This window comes from Tursiops truncatus, chromosome 1, assembly GCF_011762595.2.
Source record: "Tursiops truncatus isolate mTurTru1 chromosome 1, mTurTru1.mat.Y, whole genome shotgun sequence".
NCBI lineage: Eukaryota > Metazoa > Chordata > Mammalia > Artiodactyla > Delphinidae > Tursiops > Tursiops truncatus.
The window spans coordinates 49,256,061-49,273,332 of record NC_047034.1 but is presented as its reverse complement, the minus strand read 5'-3'; the positions used below and the strand labels follow the sequence as shown (position 1 = coordinate 49,273,332).

At 35.9% G+C, this 17,272-nt stretch overlaps 1 protein-coding gene across 1 annotated transcript in view; it reads left to right on the top strand.

Annotated features, from left to right (window-relative positions):
* The window catches only part of XPR1 (xenotropic and polytropic retrovirus receptor 1), a 202,638-nt gene that overhangs the window by 9,948 nt on the left and 175,418 nt on the right, over nucleotides 1–17,272 (top strand). The window contains exon 2 of the mRNA XM_019918601.2: nucleotides 15,694–15,745. Within this exon, the coding sequence (XP_019774160.1) occupies nucleotides 15,694–15,745 (52 nt within the window). The remainder of the gene's footprint in view (nucleotides 1–15,693; nucleotides 15,746–17,272) is intronic.

Sequence of the window (17,272 nt, the reverse complement as noted above, 5' to 3'; positions counted from 1 at the left end):
ATGAGGAAGGCAGCTGTTAAATAGAGGACTTTATAAAGATGAGCCATAAGAAAAAAATAATGAGATATAATGATAAGTGTAAGAAGAGGAAGATAAAGAACAGCGGATATAGCTGTTGCTATGCCACAGTCATGGCTTTTGGCTTTTAGATTCTTCCATAGATCATGGAACGTTAGACCTGTAAGGAATTTCAGATACTAATTAAGTCCAATTCCCTTTTTTACTTGAGTGGGAAATGAGGTCCAGAGAGGTTGTGATTCAGGGACACATGGCTTGGTTAGTGGCTGAGTGAACACAATCACCCTGATTCATTTTATTGTTTAACTATTTTGCATCATATGCTTATATGTCAATAACGCGTACAGAGAAGAAACTCTGAAGCCAGACTGCCTAGGTTCATATTCCATCTGGACAGTTTACTAGTTGAGTGACCTCAGGCAAGTCATTCTACCTCTCTGTGCTGCAGTTTCCTTATTTGTATAATCGGGACAGTAATAGTAGTTACAGGACTTTTTAAAAACATCTTTATTGGAGTATAATTGCTTTACAATGTTGTGTTAGTTTCTGCTGTATAACAAAGTGAATCAGCTATACGTATACATATATCCCCATATCCCCTCCCTCTTGAGCCTCCCTGCCACCCTCTATCCCACCCCTCTAGGTAGTCACAAAGCACTGAGCTGATCTCCCTGGGCTATGTGGCTGCTTCCCACTAGCTATCTATTTTACATTTGGTAGAGTATATATGTCCATGCCACTCTCTCACTTTGTCCCAGCTTACCCTTCCCCCTCCCCATGTCCTCAAGTCCATTCTCTAAGTCTGCGTCTTTATTCCTGTCCTGCCCCTACGTTCTTCAGAACCATTTTTTTTTTATTCCATATATATGTGTTAGCATATGGTATTTGTTTTTCTCTTTCTGACTTACTTCACTCTAGTTACAGGACTTTTGTGAGGATTATATGAATTAAAATATGAAAAGTGCTTAGACAATGCCTATGCCTATATTTGCTATTAAAATTATTTAGTTAATGCTAGGTTAACAGTACCTTTGTGAGGGAAACTGAGCCTCAAATTTTGTCCCTCTGGGCTTGTCCAGTTCATATTTTCTTGGAAAATGGCTTTGTTGATTTTAGGTATTACTCCTGTTATCTGTGATATTTTTATTAATAAATTGTCCTTTTTTATATACAGTAAGAAATTCAGGTGGGAACAATTATATGGTTTTGAAATAAATTAGTTCTCCTTGGTTACTTGTAACTTGCATTCATTTCAGTTATAGACTGTGCCTTCATATTCTTTTCTTTTTTAAAAATTGGGGTGAAATTCACATGTGCATTCCTAAGTATGTTTGAATAACTTAAGTGAATCCTTTGAGTTTTCAGAGACTGTCTAGTTTTAGTTCTTTTCACTTCTGTAATGGAAATTTAATTTTTAATACTAGAATTAGTTTTAGAGTTGAAAAAGACCTTCTCAAGCCCTCTGTTTCACAGATGAATAAATCGAGGACAGAAAGGCCAAGATATGTGGTCAGTCTCACAACTAGCTGATAGGAGAGCCTGGAATAAAAGTATTGACCTCCTGCTCACTGCTATACCTTGCTGAGGCTTATCACTGCCATATAAACATTTCTTTACTTTTAATTTTAAGAATAAATTTTCTTTGTAAGAACCCATATAAATTTAAATGTTCTTGTTAATGATTACTTAAATACTCTGTTAATAACATTTATCTGAACCTAATCCATTAGTTCACATTAACGACCTCAAATAGTTCGTGTGTGTGTCAATTAAAAGACTAAGTAAGTTAAGAGACTCAAACCTTAAAAATGTTGTTTACTCAACTACAGAAAATTAACCATTGCCCCATCTAGGTAGAAACCTATTGTAGGTGAGGAGACAGGACTGAGGAATTATGGTAAGGCTTGAGGAGTTAGGTAGAGATGAGAGCAAGACTCAGGAAAGTTGAAAAATCATTTGGGCATTTCTCCGTAGCATATCTGTTTGAATGTTAACACAGGTTACATGTACATGAAGAGCACCTCCCCTCCCCCCTGCCCCCCATCTCCCCATCTCTTACGCTGCCAAGCCAAAGTCAGGGCACATCTGACTAGAGGAGATTAGAATATGTATTAAACCAATTCGTTAAGTATTCATGAGTGTCCCTTCCTTTTTTAAAAAAAATAATAAAACAATGATGATGATAATAACAGCCAATATTTATTGAGTGTTTCCATTGTGCCAGGCATTTTACATTTAATCCTTACCCTCTAAGGTAGGTTTTGTTATCCCTGTTTTAAGAAGTCGCTGAGCCTTGGATTGAGTAGACTGCCCAAGGTCACATAGGTAGTGAATGGTTAAAACCAGAATTCAGACACAGGTTTGTCTTATTTCAGAACCTGGATTCTTTTTTGTAAGTTTATTTACTTATTTATTTTTGGCTGTGTTGGGTCTTCATTGCTGAGTGCGGGCTTTCTCTAGTTTCAGTGAGCAGGGGCTACTCTTTGTTGAGGTGCTTGGGGTTCTCATTGCGGTGGCTTCTCTTGTTGTGGAGCACGAGCTCTAGGTGTGTGGGCTTCCGTAGTTGTGGCTCGTGGGTTCTAGAGCGCAGGCTCAGTCGTTGTGGTGCATGGGCTTAGCTGCTCCGCAGCATGTGGGATCTTCCAGACAAGGGCTCGAGCCTTTGTCCCCTGCATTAGCAGGCAGATTCTTAACCACTGCGCCACCACGGAAGCCCCAGAACCTGGATTCTTAACATGGTGTTACATGGTCAGGATTTCATAGAACAGAAAGTTTATGTTACTACTTGTTAATGGTTATTTATGAAAGAAAAAAAGGTTAATGTATACATTTTTGAAAGTTTCTTTGGTTTTGGTAGAGATGAAAAACTGGGAAGAAAATTGGTAACTTTTTCCTTTTTCTTTTGCACTTTTGTTGTACAGCCTTATTAGAATTTCTGAATTGATTTGTAAGCATAATGTATTAGAGAAGAAAATGTTTTAGGGAAAGAAATTACTATCAAATGCAGAATTTTGAAATTCCTCCTTGACCTTTCTTACTTCCATTTTAGAGACAGTGTTATTTAATATGATAGGTTTTATGTAAGGAAAACTTATTAAACCATTTTTTTGTTTGTGTTTATTTTAAATAAATTTGTTTTATTTATTTATTTTTGGCTGCACTGGGTCTTTGTTGCTGTGCGTGGGCTTTCTCTAGTTGTGGCGAGCGGGGGCTACTCTTCATTGTGGTGCGGGGGCTTCTCATTGCAGTGGCTTCTCTTGTGGAGCGCGGGCTTCAGTAGTTGTGGCTCGCGGGCTCTAGAGTGCAGGCTCAGTAGTTGTGGCACACGGGCTTAGTTGCTCCGCGGCATGTGGGATCTTCCCAGACCAGGGCTCGAACCCGTGTCCCCTGCATTGGCAGGTGGATTCTTAACCACTGTGTCACCAGGGAAGCCCTAAAACATTGTTTAAACAACTTTATGTTTAAAAAATTTTAGCAATGATATCAATAATTAATAATAATAATTTAATGCATATTTTGTGAACCTGCCCTGTTAAACACATAGTATCCTATTAAAGTAACATCTGCCTTCTTGGAATTGACCTATATACACTAATATGTATAAAATGGATAACTAATAAGAACCTGCTGTATAAAAAAATAAATAAAATAAAATTCAAAAAAAAAGCAACACCTCCCTTCCAAGTTGTGTAATTGCAAGCATACACAATATTTTAGTAGTTAGATCTCTTTTTTTCTCATTAGCATTTGAAATTAAATAAAGATATTATTGGTAAAGGTAAAGTAATACCATTAAACTTTTTTTTTTTTATTGGCTGCGCCGTGCGGCATGTGGTATCTTAGTTCCCTGACCAGGGATCAAACCTGTGCCCCCTTCATTGGGAGTATGGAGTCTTAAGCACTGGACCACCAGGGAAGTCCCTATTAAACATGTTTTAACGTATCTCTTTTTATTGCTTAGCACAGTGATTTATGTAGGTGCTTTGATATTTATACTTTAAATAACAGAAGTTGGATGAGTTGCCAGATATAGGGGTTGAAGGAGGGAAGAATTTAATATAGATATAATGGTTTAAACCTAGGGAAACTGGTAGAGGAGAGCTACTTATGGGGGTGGTAAATTCATGAAATTAGATCTTAAGTATGCTGATTTCATACACAAAATGTCTATATGTAGAGATAAGTACTAGCTGGAATTTGAAAAATTATATCAAAGATAAGATTTATTACAATTGAGATAGTAATTAAAGAATTAATTCACTAAGGGAAAGTATGTAATGCAGAAAAATAGAGACATAGAGGAAATCTTGGAAAAAACGTCATAGGAGTTTAGGGTCTTAAGGGTAAATGGACTATCAGCAGTAACATACTTTGTAGACAGGTTCATGAGAATGAGGATTAAGGATGGGCCTTTGGATTTGATAAACCTTGCTCATTAGTGAATTCTGAACATAAATTGTCTTCTGCTAACTTTATTCCAGGTTTTAAGAGGTTAAAGTCATTGAGACAACATATGTGTACTTTTCATTTGAGAAATTTGTCTGTTAACAGAGTGAGGAAAATAGGATAGAACCTTTAGGAATGAGTAGGATAAAGTAAGATTCTTTGGAGGATATATGGGATCCATTCATCTTGAAGGCAGTAGAGAAAGTAGCTTTAATTTTATCTAAATTTTTTGCTTTAATTGCATTTCCCTCATTTATTGGCTGTGGACTTTTAAACAGTTATTTTATTTCTCTGAACCTCAATTTTCTTGCATGCAAAATGGGGATAATATTTACCTTTCAAGATTATTATGAGAATTAGCTATAATAATATATGAAAGTGCCAGCAAGGGCCTGACCTATAGAAGATGCTTTTCAATAAAGTATAGCTGTTAATTTCTGTCTTCATTAAAAATAAGCCATAGGAGTAACTTTTATTCATTTATTCAGCAGACGTTTATTTTAGGGTGTTGGTACTCAATCTTTTAGTATAACAAGACTCCTTCAACATCATGAAATTTCTTGGAAACCAAATGATGGTAGCTGGACTTTTAGAATCCATTGCTTGAGAAACCACATTTTGACCAAATGAATTACTGCATTTTGTAGATTCTAAGATGCACATTCCTTGTTCCACATTCCTACGCCTTTGAAATTGAGATTCATTTTACAGATGTCACATAGTTAATTGGTAATGTTTTTCTTTCTTAATGGTACGTAAAATAATGGTGCAGTGATACATAAATTAATGGTGTGTCTTAACAATTGACGGTATCTTAGACTCGATGAAATATGGTAGTATTTTATTAAGTACTAATACCTTCATGTATTTTGACAAGTGGTAATGTATTTGTGGGAAACATTATTTAGCCTACAGAGAATACCTAGTTTATAAGGTTTTACAGTATTGAAATTGGAGCTATGAAGTGGTCTGAGACTGATGGATTAGAAACCATTTTTATAAGTGTACAGGTGTATTGCAGAACCTTTGGGTTCCTTTTTTTGTTTTCTTTCAGATAAACAGGCAAACTAAGAACAGAGTGAGAATTTTATGTTGCCATACTATTATATTTGGTCAAAATTCGACATGTTTTACCAACCTGTATAAACCTTATATATTAAAGAGGACTGGAAGCCAAACACACTAAGAACTTTTCTTGTGGCTAGTAAATGAAAGAGGTTTGAATCTTACGTAGAAATAAAAGATAATGAAAATTAGGAAAAATAAGAAATGACTTTGCATTTTGATATTTCATGAAACTGGAAATGCTATAAAATAATTCAATAAAAATAACATGGTTACTTAAAAAATTAACTGATGTGCTCATTTTGGATATTTAGGCTTTGAAATAAAGCTTTTTTTTTTTTTTTTTTTTTTTGCGTTACGCGGGCCTCTCACCCTCTCCCGTTGCGGAGCACAGGCTCCGGACGCGCAGGCTCAGGGGCCATGGCGCACGGGCCCAGCCGCTCTGCGGCATGTGGGATATTCCCGGACCGGGGCACGAACCCGTGTCCCCTGCCTCGGCAGGCGGACTCTCAACCACTGCGCCACCAGGGAAGACCTGGATATTTAGGCTTTGTGTTGCAAAGTCTGTGCAATTGACAAATGTACTTTGAACCTGTACTGTGCTAGATGCTGTGGCCCATAAGAATTGAAGTGAGACTGCTCTCTGCCCTCAGAGAATTTACAGTTGTTACCATAGTAAATGTAAGAATGAGCCATACAGATTTAATTAGTTATAAAAGAGCATTTGTTATCAGCTTTATTTTATTGTCAGAATAGGATCCTTAGACAAGGAGGATGCTGATTTAATCTATCAGATTTATTCCGTCCCAGCTCAGAAGTGCAGCTATGTGACTTCTCAAGGGCATTCAAGGGTATAAGTTAAATTACAGTATTGGTGGCTGTGGCTTATGGGAATGCAGTTTTGCTTGTTATTGCTAAATAAATCACTTACTTGAAATTGTCATAGTTTTCATTTCCATAGTTTTTGTATCTTTATAGGAATAAAAATTTTAGGTACTTTGATCAAGACAAGCCAGAGATGTTGGTTATGATCTAATAACATTACATTCTGTGATATAAAAATGTTTTTCAAATCTAGCCTCATGTATTAATTATCTGTTGCTCTATAACAAACTACCTAAAACTGCTGAACCAATAAGAAACATTAATTGTCTTACACTCTTGCTGTGTGTAAAGAGTTTGGAAACAGCTTAACTGGGTGATTCTGGCTAAGGATATTTTGTGAGGTTGTCGTCAAGATGCCAGTCAAGGCTGCAGTCATCTCAAGGCTTGCCTGGGGCTGGATCCAATTCTAGAATGGCACACTCGAATGGTTGACAAATTTGTGCTGGCTTTTATCAGGAGGCCTCAGTTCCTTACCACTTGGACCTCTCCATAGGGCTGCTTCAGTTTTTTCATGGCTGGCTTTCCCCAGAGTGGGGAATCCAAAAGAGAATAAGATGAAAACCACAGTGCCTTTTATGACCTAGCCTTGGAAGTAGTACTCGGTCATTTATGCAATATTCTATTGGTTATAGAGGTCAGTCCTATTTAGTATGGGAGGGGATTGCACAAGAGCATTACTACCAGGAGTTAAGAATCATTGGGGGTTATTTCAGAGGCTAGTTACCACACCTGATATAAAAATCTAATGGTTTAGAAAAGTTTTGGAAATGAAAGGAAGAGTATCAGAAAATTGAGAGGCCAAAATTAGAGGTAAATCTTAGAAAATAAGATTTCACTCCAAATAGTGGGCTATGTGTCTTTTTCTCAAAGAAGCGTGGATTACAGAATGAGCAATACTTGGGCAAGATGATACTTTAATAACCTTTCTGAATTTCAGATCTTCAGTGGTAAAATGAAAATCATATTTACATTAAAGAGTTGTGGGCCTCTGTTAAAGTAGTGTGTTTAAAATACTCAAAACGATATCTGATAGTAGGCATTCAGTAAAGGTAACTATAATTACTTTTATTATCGATCAGTATTTGTGGTCATCATATCCTCAGCTCTCGTGTACTCAAAGCAATCTAATCTAGTTTCTGCCCCATTACTCTACTGAAACCATTTTTTGAAGGTCACCAATGAGCTCCTGATCCTCAGACCTAATTATATCTCTTCTTAGTCTCTTCTTGATCTCTAAGCAGCTTTTAATTTTTCTTTCCTTTAACTTAAGGATATATTTTATTCATCTTACATATGAATAGTTTAAGTTATAGGCTCTAATGTTAGGCATTTTAATGTTATCTATTTTTGTTTCTTTATAATTCAGTTGCAGCATTCCAATTAGATAGATAGATAGACAGACAGACAGACAGATGGATAGGTAGGTAAATAGGCATCTGTATTCACCTTCCAGCTGAAGAAACAGAATAATTGTTAGTATACTGAACCCTTCCTTGATAGCTGTTTTATTTAACTCAAATGTTCTCAGTTTTCTTTAAAATTTTTCTTCCAGTTTTACTGAGATATAATTGACACATGGTGTAAATTTAAGGTGTGCAGTGTGTTGATATGATACATTTATAGATTGCAGATGATTACCACTATAGCACTAGCTAACTCCTCCATTACATCACGTAATTACCATTTCATATTTTTGGTGAAAACATTTAAGATCCATTGTTGCAATTTTCAAGTATATAATACAGTATTATTAGCTATAATCACCATGCTGTACATTAGATGCTCAGAACTTGTTAATCTTATAACTGGAAGTTTGTACCCTTTTACCAGTATCTTCCCATTTCCCCCACCCCCCAGCCCTGGGTAACCATCATTCTACTCTTTGTTTCTTTGAGTTCAGCATTTTTCAATTCCACGTTTCAGTGATATCATATAGTATTTGTCTTTCTCTGACTTCACTTAGCATAATGCCCTCAAGGTTTATGCAAGTTATTGCAAATGGCTGGATTTCCTTCTTTCTCACGGCTGAATAATATTCCATCGTGTGTTTGTGTGTGTGTGTGTGTGTGTGTGTGTGTATCTCACATCTTCTTTACCCGTTCATCTGTTGACAGACACTTAGGTTGTTTCCATGTCTTGGCTATTGTGAATAATGCTGCAGAAAACATGGAGGTGCAGATATGTCTCCTCTAAGCAACTTTTGATAATTTTTAATATATCTTCCTTCTTGAAATGCCCCTTTAATTCCTGTGGCACTCTATACATCTGGTGTTTTCCTTATTGTCTTCTCTGTTGCTTTGTATTCCAAAAGATTCTGTCCTTGGTCCACTTACTTTCTGAAAAATTTCATTTACTTAGGGCATAGGCAGTTTCAAATCACCTTATACACATAATTTCCAACTCTTAACCACTAGCTCTGACCTATTTTCCAAACTGTAGATCTCTGTTTTCATCTGTCTGCTGACCATCTCAGTTGTCCTGTGGATACTTGAAGTGGTTTGTTAACCCAAACTCCTGTCTTTTCTTTGCCCAAGTTTTTTCTTTGGTGTTTTTGCAGCTCGGTTAATAGTATCACTAAGCCTCTTTCTCTAGGTTTACCTATGCTCAAAATCTTAGAGATCTTTAATTCCCTTAGTTCATGTTTAGTTGTTTGTCTAATCTTCCTATTTTGCTTCTTGGTATCCCCCTCTTTCCCATATATCACCTTCTTTTTTTAAATTGCTACTATGTTAGTTAAGCCTTCAATATGCTTTGATCATTTTTAAAGTATTTAACATATTATATTAAAATGTATCTATTTATATGACTGTCTTTTCCTTGCTTGATCCACCATTATTTCTTTAGAGCCTGGCATAGTGCACAGAGTAGACATGCAGTAATGTTCATTTAATGACTAAAACTTAGTAACTTCTTTAATGATGATATTAAGTAATCTAGAAATGTTTATGATGAGCCTTTCTTATACAAGTACAAGCAAGGTGGCTAAAACCCTGACTTTACAGTCAAATGGTGAACAAGTGACACACATAAATAATTAAAACATAAGGTGGAAATATTAAGTGCTATAAATGGTTTCAAATAGAGTACTACAGGATTTCAGAGGAATGAGTAAAGACTTCCAGCTGGAGGAATCAGGACAAAACATAAAAGAGATTAAATTTGATCTGGACCTTGAAGGATGGTTAAGATTTGGAAATTAGATTGAAAAGATGGAAGTAGGGATAGGGGATTCCAGGTAGAGGTAATAGTTGTAAACAAAAGGCAAAGATGGAAGAAATATTGAAGTCTCTAAAGTGAGTAATAGGTAATTCATTTTGACTTGAGGGTCAGGTTGTGAAAATGAAATTGGCTTTCTTCAGTTCGGAAGATAAGCCTAGAAACATAGATTGGATCATTCTGGGTGCCTTATAGGCCAGCAGAGGAATATGGGCTTTATTTTGTGGCCATTGGGAAATCCTTGTAAGTTTTTAAGAGGAGAGTCAGACTGGTGCTTTGGAAAGATTGATATGGCAGTTGTTTGTGAGATGTGTTAGAGAGATGAAAACCTAAAGGTTGGTAAATCAGTGAAGAGTCCGTTGAAATAGTTCAGGTGAATGGATAGGAGAGAATGAATGTAAAAGAGGTTGTGGTGGTGGCATTGACGAATCAGATCACTAAACTTAGGAGTGGAAAGGAGGAGAATATAAGAATGTTAATTCAGCTAGGACAGGGATTTTTATTTTCCTTGTGATGTATCCTAGGTGCCTAGAACAGGCTTGGCACATAGCAGATACACAAATATTTGTTGAATGAGTGATACAATAGCTGAGATTGTGAATCTGTGTGATGTGGATACTGGCAGTGACATTAACAGAAATAAAGACATGAGAAGAGTAGGCTTTGGGAAGAAAATGAATTTTGGACATTTTGAGTATGTGTTAGCAAACGTGTGGCTGAGGATACAGATTTGGGATATATCCACATAGAAATAGTAAAAGCCACGTCAGTGGATATCAGAGTATGTTAGTGAGGTAATTTATAAATGTGAATATAACGGGACGTATTCCAAATTAGTTCTTCCTATTATAAATTATATACATTTTATACATTTAACAAATTCAATAATAATTTAATGTTGTAACAACTTCTGTATATTGAATTGCCTTTGCTGATGGGGTACATTTAAATTCCATGAAAATTTTGAGTCATGCATAATGCTTCTAATATACTACAGCCTTTGGATTGTTAAGTATGTACAAGAATACATTAATTTAAAATTTTAACATACTAGATTAAAAAAATTTGTATACGAGTTTCTTTTTACAGATCATTTCTATCATCAAAAACAGAGCTAGGTTAGTTTATTTGGGGATAGAAATGAAGATTAATTAGATGGTCATTCTTTGTACAGGACATATGAGAATGCTCAGTGCCCTCTTTTGAGGTTTATAATTTGATTTACAGAACTGTTCTTAGCACTTTAGTATCAGGAAAACATGACTGATTTCTAGATGACGAGACAAAGAAACCAGGTCAGATATAACTCACTTGCACATTATTCACATTATCTCTGGGGTATGTAGATCAGGCATAGTGTACATATTTTTAAGTATATATCAAAATTATAATAGTACCATTTGGAAAAACCTTCAGAATAAAAAAAAGTCTGATGTAAATTTTATCAAATTATTAAACACTGTTAACAGGGATTATGATTCCTTTAAAGGTTTATAATAAATATTCCTTGTCCTTCCTCTTCAAATGCCTGTGTTTATATTATTGTTCATTAATCCAATAATTAGATTGCCATATGCTGACTTTGAATGAATATTGAAGCAGACAGATGAGAACAACATAGATTAGATATTTTATTGATGGAGATGGTAATATTTATAGTATGTTATATGTGCGGCTAATAGTGAGTTGATAGGAAGTAGGAATCTTTCTAGCTTCTGATCCTTGTTCTGTGAAATGGTCTGTAAAACCCATGTGTTTGGAAAGGAGATTAGAGATGATCTACTGTGGGTTACTAAAAATTAACAACGTAAGAAATTTTTACTGGCGGTATTATTGAACATACATGTTAAGTTCGAACTATACCCTATTTTATACACTAGATATGTTGTAGAAAGTTTAAGTAATAAAATTAGGAGTCTTTGTTATTTAATGCGTTCGCAGATTGGGACTGCCTATATTTTCTTGGGAATCTATAGGTTTCTTATAAGAATTAAAAACTGTGTGTGCTCATGTCAGCTATCATCAGAAAATATAATAGCATATTCTAAATCATCTAGTTGACCATCTTTTAAGCTGGTAATGCCAGGAGATTGCAGTGCCTCTATTTATGTTTGTTTGGTCATGTTGGCTCCGGGTACTATTGTACTACTTTGTGAAGAGTTAGTTAAGAACTGAGGCATATCTAATGCATAAATGATGTATTCATGTCTAGTAGACCGCCAAATGATGCTACAGCCCACTACATGACATAAGTTTTGTGGTAGTTCACATTCTATTAGCTAACATTCTTTGAGCATCTTCTGTGTTCTAGGCACTGTTCAAAGTACTCTTCATGTATAATAATGAAGCATAATTAATATAAGGATTTGTGTTTTAAATTCATACAGTAGACCTGTGAGGTATGTGTAATTACTATTCCTGTTTTACAGATGAAGGTACTGAAGTATAGAGAAGTTAATTTTCCTAAGGTTACACAGCTAATAAGTGGTAGAGTTGGTTTTCATACACGTTGTCTGACTCCATAGCTTCTAGCCACTGACTATACTGCCTTACAGTAGATCCCATCTGACGCAGTTATCTGGGCATTCCAAACTCAGAACAGGTAAATTGGCATTGTATTCGTGTTATCAATTGAGATTTTGTTTCAGCAAACATCTTGTTTTCTGTCATGTTAATGTTGTTGATTGAATAATACTGGTTTTATGGTTGTATTTGGATTTAATTTGTAAGATTTTACTGTCATATGCATTGTTATAAACACTAAGAGTTTTGTCCTAGTTTATATATATTTCAATAACATCATAACAAAAATAACTTAATTTTTGTAACTCAGACATTACAGTAGAGATGCTGATTGCATCAGAATTGCTTTGAATCTTTTTTTGTTTGTTTGTTTTGCTTTTTTTTGCTTTTTTTGGCCGTGCCATGTGGCTTGTGGGATCTTAGTTCCCTGACCAGGGATTGAACCCTGGGCCCTTGGCAGTGATCAAAGAAATCTTTTGTAATGCACATGAATACATATTGATTTTATTTATTATACAAATTCAGAGTTTCATGTACAGTATTGGATTTTCTTGAAGTAAAACATCATGAATTGAGGAAACTTTGAATTTGTTGTTTTGTGCATTTGGAGGTACTGATCCCAACCCAGGTGACTCATATTACAGACGAACAATCCATAGGTATTAATATAGACAACACTTTGTAGGATTTTCCCCCACTGGTTCCCAGTTGGGGGCTATTCTCTAGTCACTGACAGGGAATGGTATCCTATAGAGTTCTTATAGAGCTCTCTAGAGTGTATTACTATCAAAAACATAGAGGGTCTCTTATTCAGAGGAAAACTGAAGTAGTAAGAAGCAAAAAAAGAGTTGTCCCTGATTTTACCGAGAGTTATCTTGACTTAAATGAAATTATGATTTATTTTTATAACCAAAATGAATACTATCGGGCTTCCCTGGTGGCGCAGTGGTTGGGAGTGCGCCTGCCGATGCAGGGGATGGTGGTTCGTGCCCCGGTCTGGGAGGATCCCACGTGCCGCGGAGCGGCTGGGCCCGTGAGCCATGGCCACTGGGCCTGCGCATCAGGAGCCTGTGCTCCGCGGCGGGAGAGGCCACAGCGGTGAGAGGCCCGCGTAAAGCAAAAAAAAAAAAAAAAAAAAAAACTATCATAATTTTTCTCTTTATAAAATTTAAATCATCTTTTTAAAACCTTAATTTGGTAAGCTTTCCTTTTGCAAATTTAATTCATTTTAATTGTGTACCAGAGATTCTACTTAGTGTGCTTTTTTCAGTGTGCTGAGAAACCCTTTTGAATTCAAGAACTATTTATTGAGCTCCTACTGCATACAAGCTACTCTGCTAGTCATTGGTGGTTTATTTGGTTACTGATAACTTCATTTGATTTTGGTAAACATGCCTATCATACTTCAGAAGTTGAAAAACTTCATTTAGATGTTTGAGTCTCTGGTATTACCTGCTTCCATGATAGCTTTATTTCCTTAAGTATTCTCTGGCTGGATTTTTTTGTTCCTTTCTTCTTATATTTTTCTATTTCTGGAGATTTACTCTGCTCTAAGCAATCTATTCATTTACCCTCTTAAAATATTCTGTGGAAGAACCATAACATAACTACTACTCGGCACTTGTTTTTTTTTTAATTTATGTATGTATGTATGTATGTATGTATTGGCTGCGTTCGGTCTTCATTGCTGCCCACGGGCTTTCTCTAGTTCCGGAGAGCGGGGGCTACTCTTCATTGCGGTGCGCAGGCTTCTCAGAGCGCAAGCTCAGTAGTTGTGGCACACGGGCCCAGTTGCTCCGTGGCATGTGGGATCTTTCTGGACCAGGGATTGAACCTGTGTCCCCTGCATTGGCGGGCAGATTCTTAACCACTGCGCCACCAGGGAAGCTCCCTACTCTGCACTTGTATAGGACTTTAATATAAAATTCCAGTCTGTGAACTGAAATAAAGACTTTCTGATGTTTGATAAGATCTGAGCTAACTTCTTTTTTTAAACTGGACGTTAGTGGTTCCTGAGACATCTGAAATAGTAAAGAAAGTAGTGAGCATATATACATTTTTTCTTAAAAGAAGTTCTAGATCTTTGTTTTATTCACTTAGGGCTTTTGTATATTATCAGACTGGTTAGGGTTAGTCATGGAACTGACAGGTTGGTCATTAATTTAAAGTAAATGGTAATTTCATTGGGGAAGAATGTAATTTACTAGACTTGAATACAGAGTGGGTTACCTTGGAGGTTTGTTTCTTCTTTTTTGGTTTTATATGCTTGAATGACTCTAGGCCGGTGGTTCTGGGGAGGTGATTTTTGTCCTCTAGGGGCATTTGGTAGTGTCTGGAGACATTTTTGGTTGGTTGCTGCTGGTATCTAGTGAATCTCTAGATACCAGGGGTAGTGCCAAAAATCCTAATATGCACAGAACAGCCCCCACAACAAAGAATTATCTGGCCCCAAATGTCAGTTGTACTGAGGCTGAGGAATGCTGGAGGCCAATTTGGGAATCACCAGTGGTTGGTTAGATGGTATTTGAAGCTATGGGATAGGTAAAGTCACCTAAGCTTATGACTAGCTCTTCTGCTCTGGAGTTTATCCACTTAATTGATTCTACCATTTTGGTAGGTATGAAGAAGTACTTTTCATTCCTGTCCCAAAACCACTTATCAAGAGACCAAACTGCAACCATCTAAATTACCTAAATATGATTGTTAGTTAACTTATTGGTTTGGAAAAAACAATAAAAGCTCTACTATCTTTATAGTCCTGAACTCTTTTAACAGAGGATTTTCCAGACCTCCACTGAAAAGTATTTGTATCCAAGGTGAAAAGAATTCTGGAGATTGTCTACACAACAGTGTAACTTTACTTAACACTATGAACTGTGCACTTAAAACTGGTTAAGGGCTTCCCTGGTGGCGCAGTGGTTGAGAGTCCGCCTGCCGATGCAGGGGACACGGGTTTGTGCCCCGATCCGGGAGGATCCCACATGCCGCGGAGCGGCTGGGCCCGTGAGCCATGGCCGCTGAGCCTGCGCGTCCGGAGCCTGTGCTCCGTAATGGCAGAGGCCACAACAGTGAGAGGCCCACGTATGGCCAAAAAAAAAAAAACTGGTTAAGATAGTGAATTTTATGTTCAGGTATATGATACCACAATTTAAAAAAATTTGTATCCAGCATTTTATATCTTCTTATGCAGTGTTCCATTGTATTCCTCTAGGACTGTTCTCAGTTTCTATCATTATTTTTTTTTTTTTTTAGTCAAGAGATTTTATGATCTCTCAGGTGATTTTTCATTCTTTTCCAAATGCCCCTTAATTTTTAAAGTGTACACATTAGCCCTCATCTTAAAGATGGGACAATACTGGGTTGATAAGAAAGTATAGTATTTGGGTTTTAGCTTATTAAAGTATTTCACTAAATTCTCAATTTAGGGAACCGTATGTAGTCATTGTCTGGATATTGAAAAAGAAGTAATTGTTTAGCTCACAATGCTTTTACTGTAAAGATTACTCATGATTCCATGTATGTTTTCTTTCTTTCTAATAGGCTTTTAAGGATATGCTGTACTCAGCTCAGGACCAGGCACCTTCTGTGGAAGGTAAGATGCATTAATCTCTACATTTAGCCACATAAAACTTTTTAAGAAAAGATATTTTAAACTGAACAGTATAAAACTAATATAACCTGCCCTACTATATAAATCTTTTTTGTTTTTTATAATATATATTATGATTACTTCGTGTTTCAATGAAACTTTTTTTTTTTGTTTAGCTCACATTTACTTTATGATGGATCTCTTATAATGTCCTCAAATCACCTTAGCATTGTGAATCATAGATATTGGTTTAGAGTTAAAGCTCTTATCTGTGTCATGCTCCCTCCCCCAAACAATGTATTTTTATATTTGTCTCTATTGTCTATTCATCCATCCATCCATCATTCAGTAAATCCTTAGTTCATAATTAGTCTGGGCAACACAGCTTTTTCTTTCTATTTATGTCATGTCTTTAGACTGGGACTAGTAAAACAATGAACGATATTTACTCTGTGTGTGTGTGTGTGTGTGTGTGTGTGTGTGTGTGTGTTTATAAGCATGTATATGTATGCCTGTGCAGAGTTTGGCAGTCATAAAATGACTGACCTAAGGATAGTGGTTATCTTTCCAGTTATCTTTATTGATCCTCTGTTACCTCAGCTTCTACTCACTAGCTCATTCTTTATGGGTTTAACCTTTGATAGGTTTGGAGAGTTGTAAGTTAAAGTTGTAGTTCTTGTGTCAGTAAATAATTAGCTAATTCGACAACTATTTCTTGAGGGAGTGTTCCTTCTGAGGCTGGATAGTCTTTTAAAATTTTGCATCACATATTTTCAGGAGAGATGAATATGAAGTTGTTTATTAAAACTACAGACCTGTAATTAAAAATCTCATTGTCTTTAATGACATAGAAGTGTATATCTTTCAGCTCTAACTGTTCTGAATTCAAAATATGCTTCCTTCAGCATCTCAAAATCTTTACTAGGGTATTGGCACCTGGGTATTACTTTTATAATATGTCACTAAATTTTGGATTATATTTAATATATTTAACATAGTTAATATAATTCTCTAATATTTAACTGAAGACAAATGTTTAGTTCTTTATTAGGTTATTATCTCTTATTTTATGTGTCTTAAAGAGTACCTCCTCAAAATATTTTAAGAATGTAAGAAAAATGAAATTGCGTGGAAGTTAAGCTGGTTTCCTCACCCTGTGTTACTTGCTTTAATATTGGTTCTTTTAATTTTATTCTCAAAGTTGGACTACTTATCCTTAATTTTTTTTTAAAGTTTTACCATCTGGTTTGTAACAAAGATATTCTGAGATATGTTGAAAGTTATGATCTTTATTCATCCCTCCATGCTGGATCATGTTGCTAGTAATTCTCATATACTTTTAGCTGTTATGGGAGAAAAACTGAATTCTGTCAAAGTATGCTAAAATGACAAATATTTATAGTTAATAACTTTTTCTTTATCTCATTGTCCAGAGACATTAACTTCTTTGGACCCTGTTATAAAGGGAGTACTCTAGGCTGATCATGCAGATATATGTACTGCTTTCATAAGGGAAATATTCTGTACCTG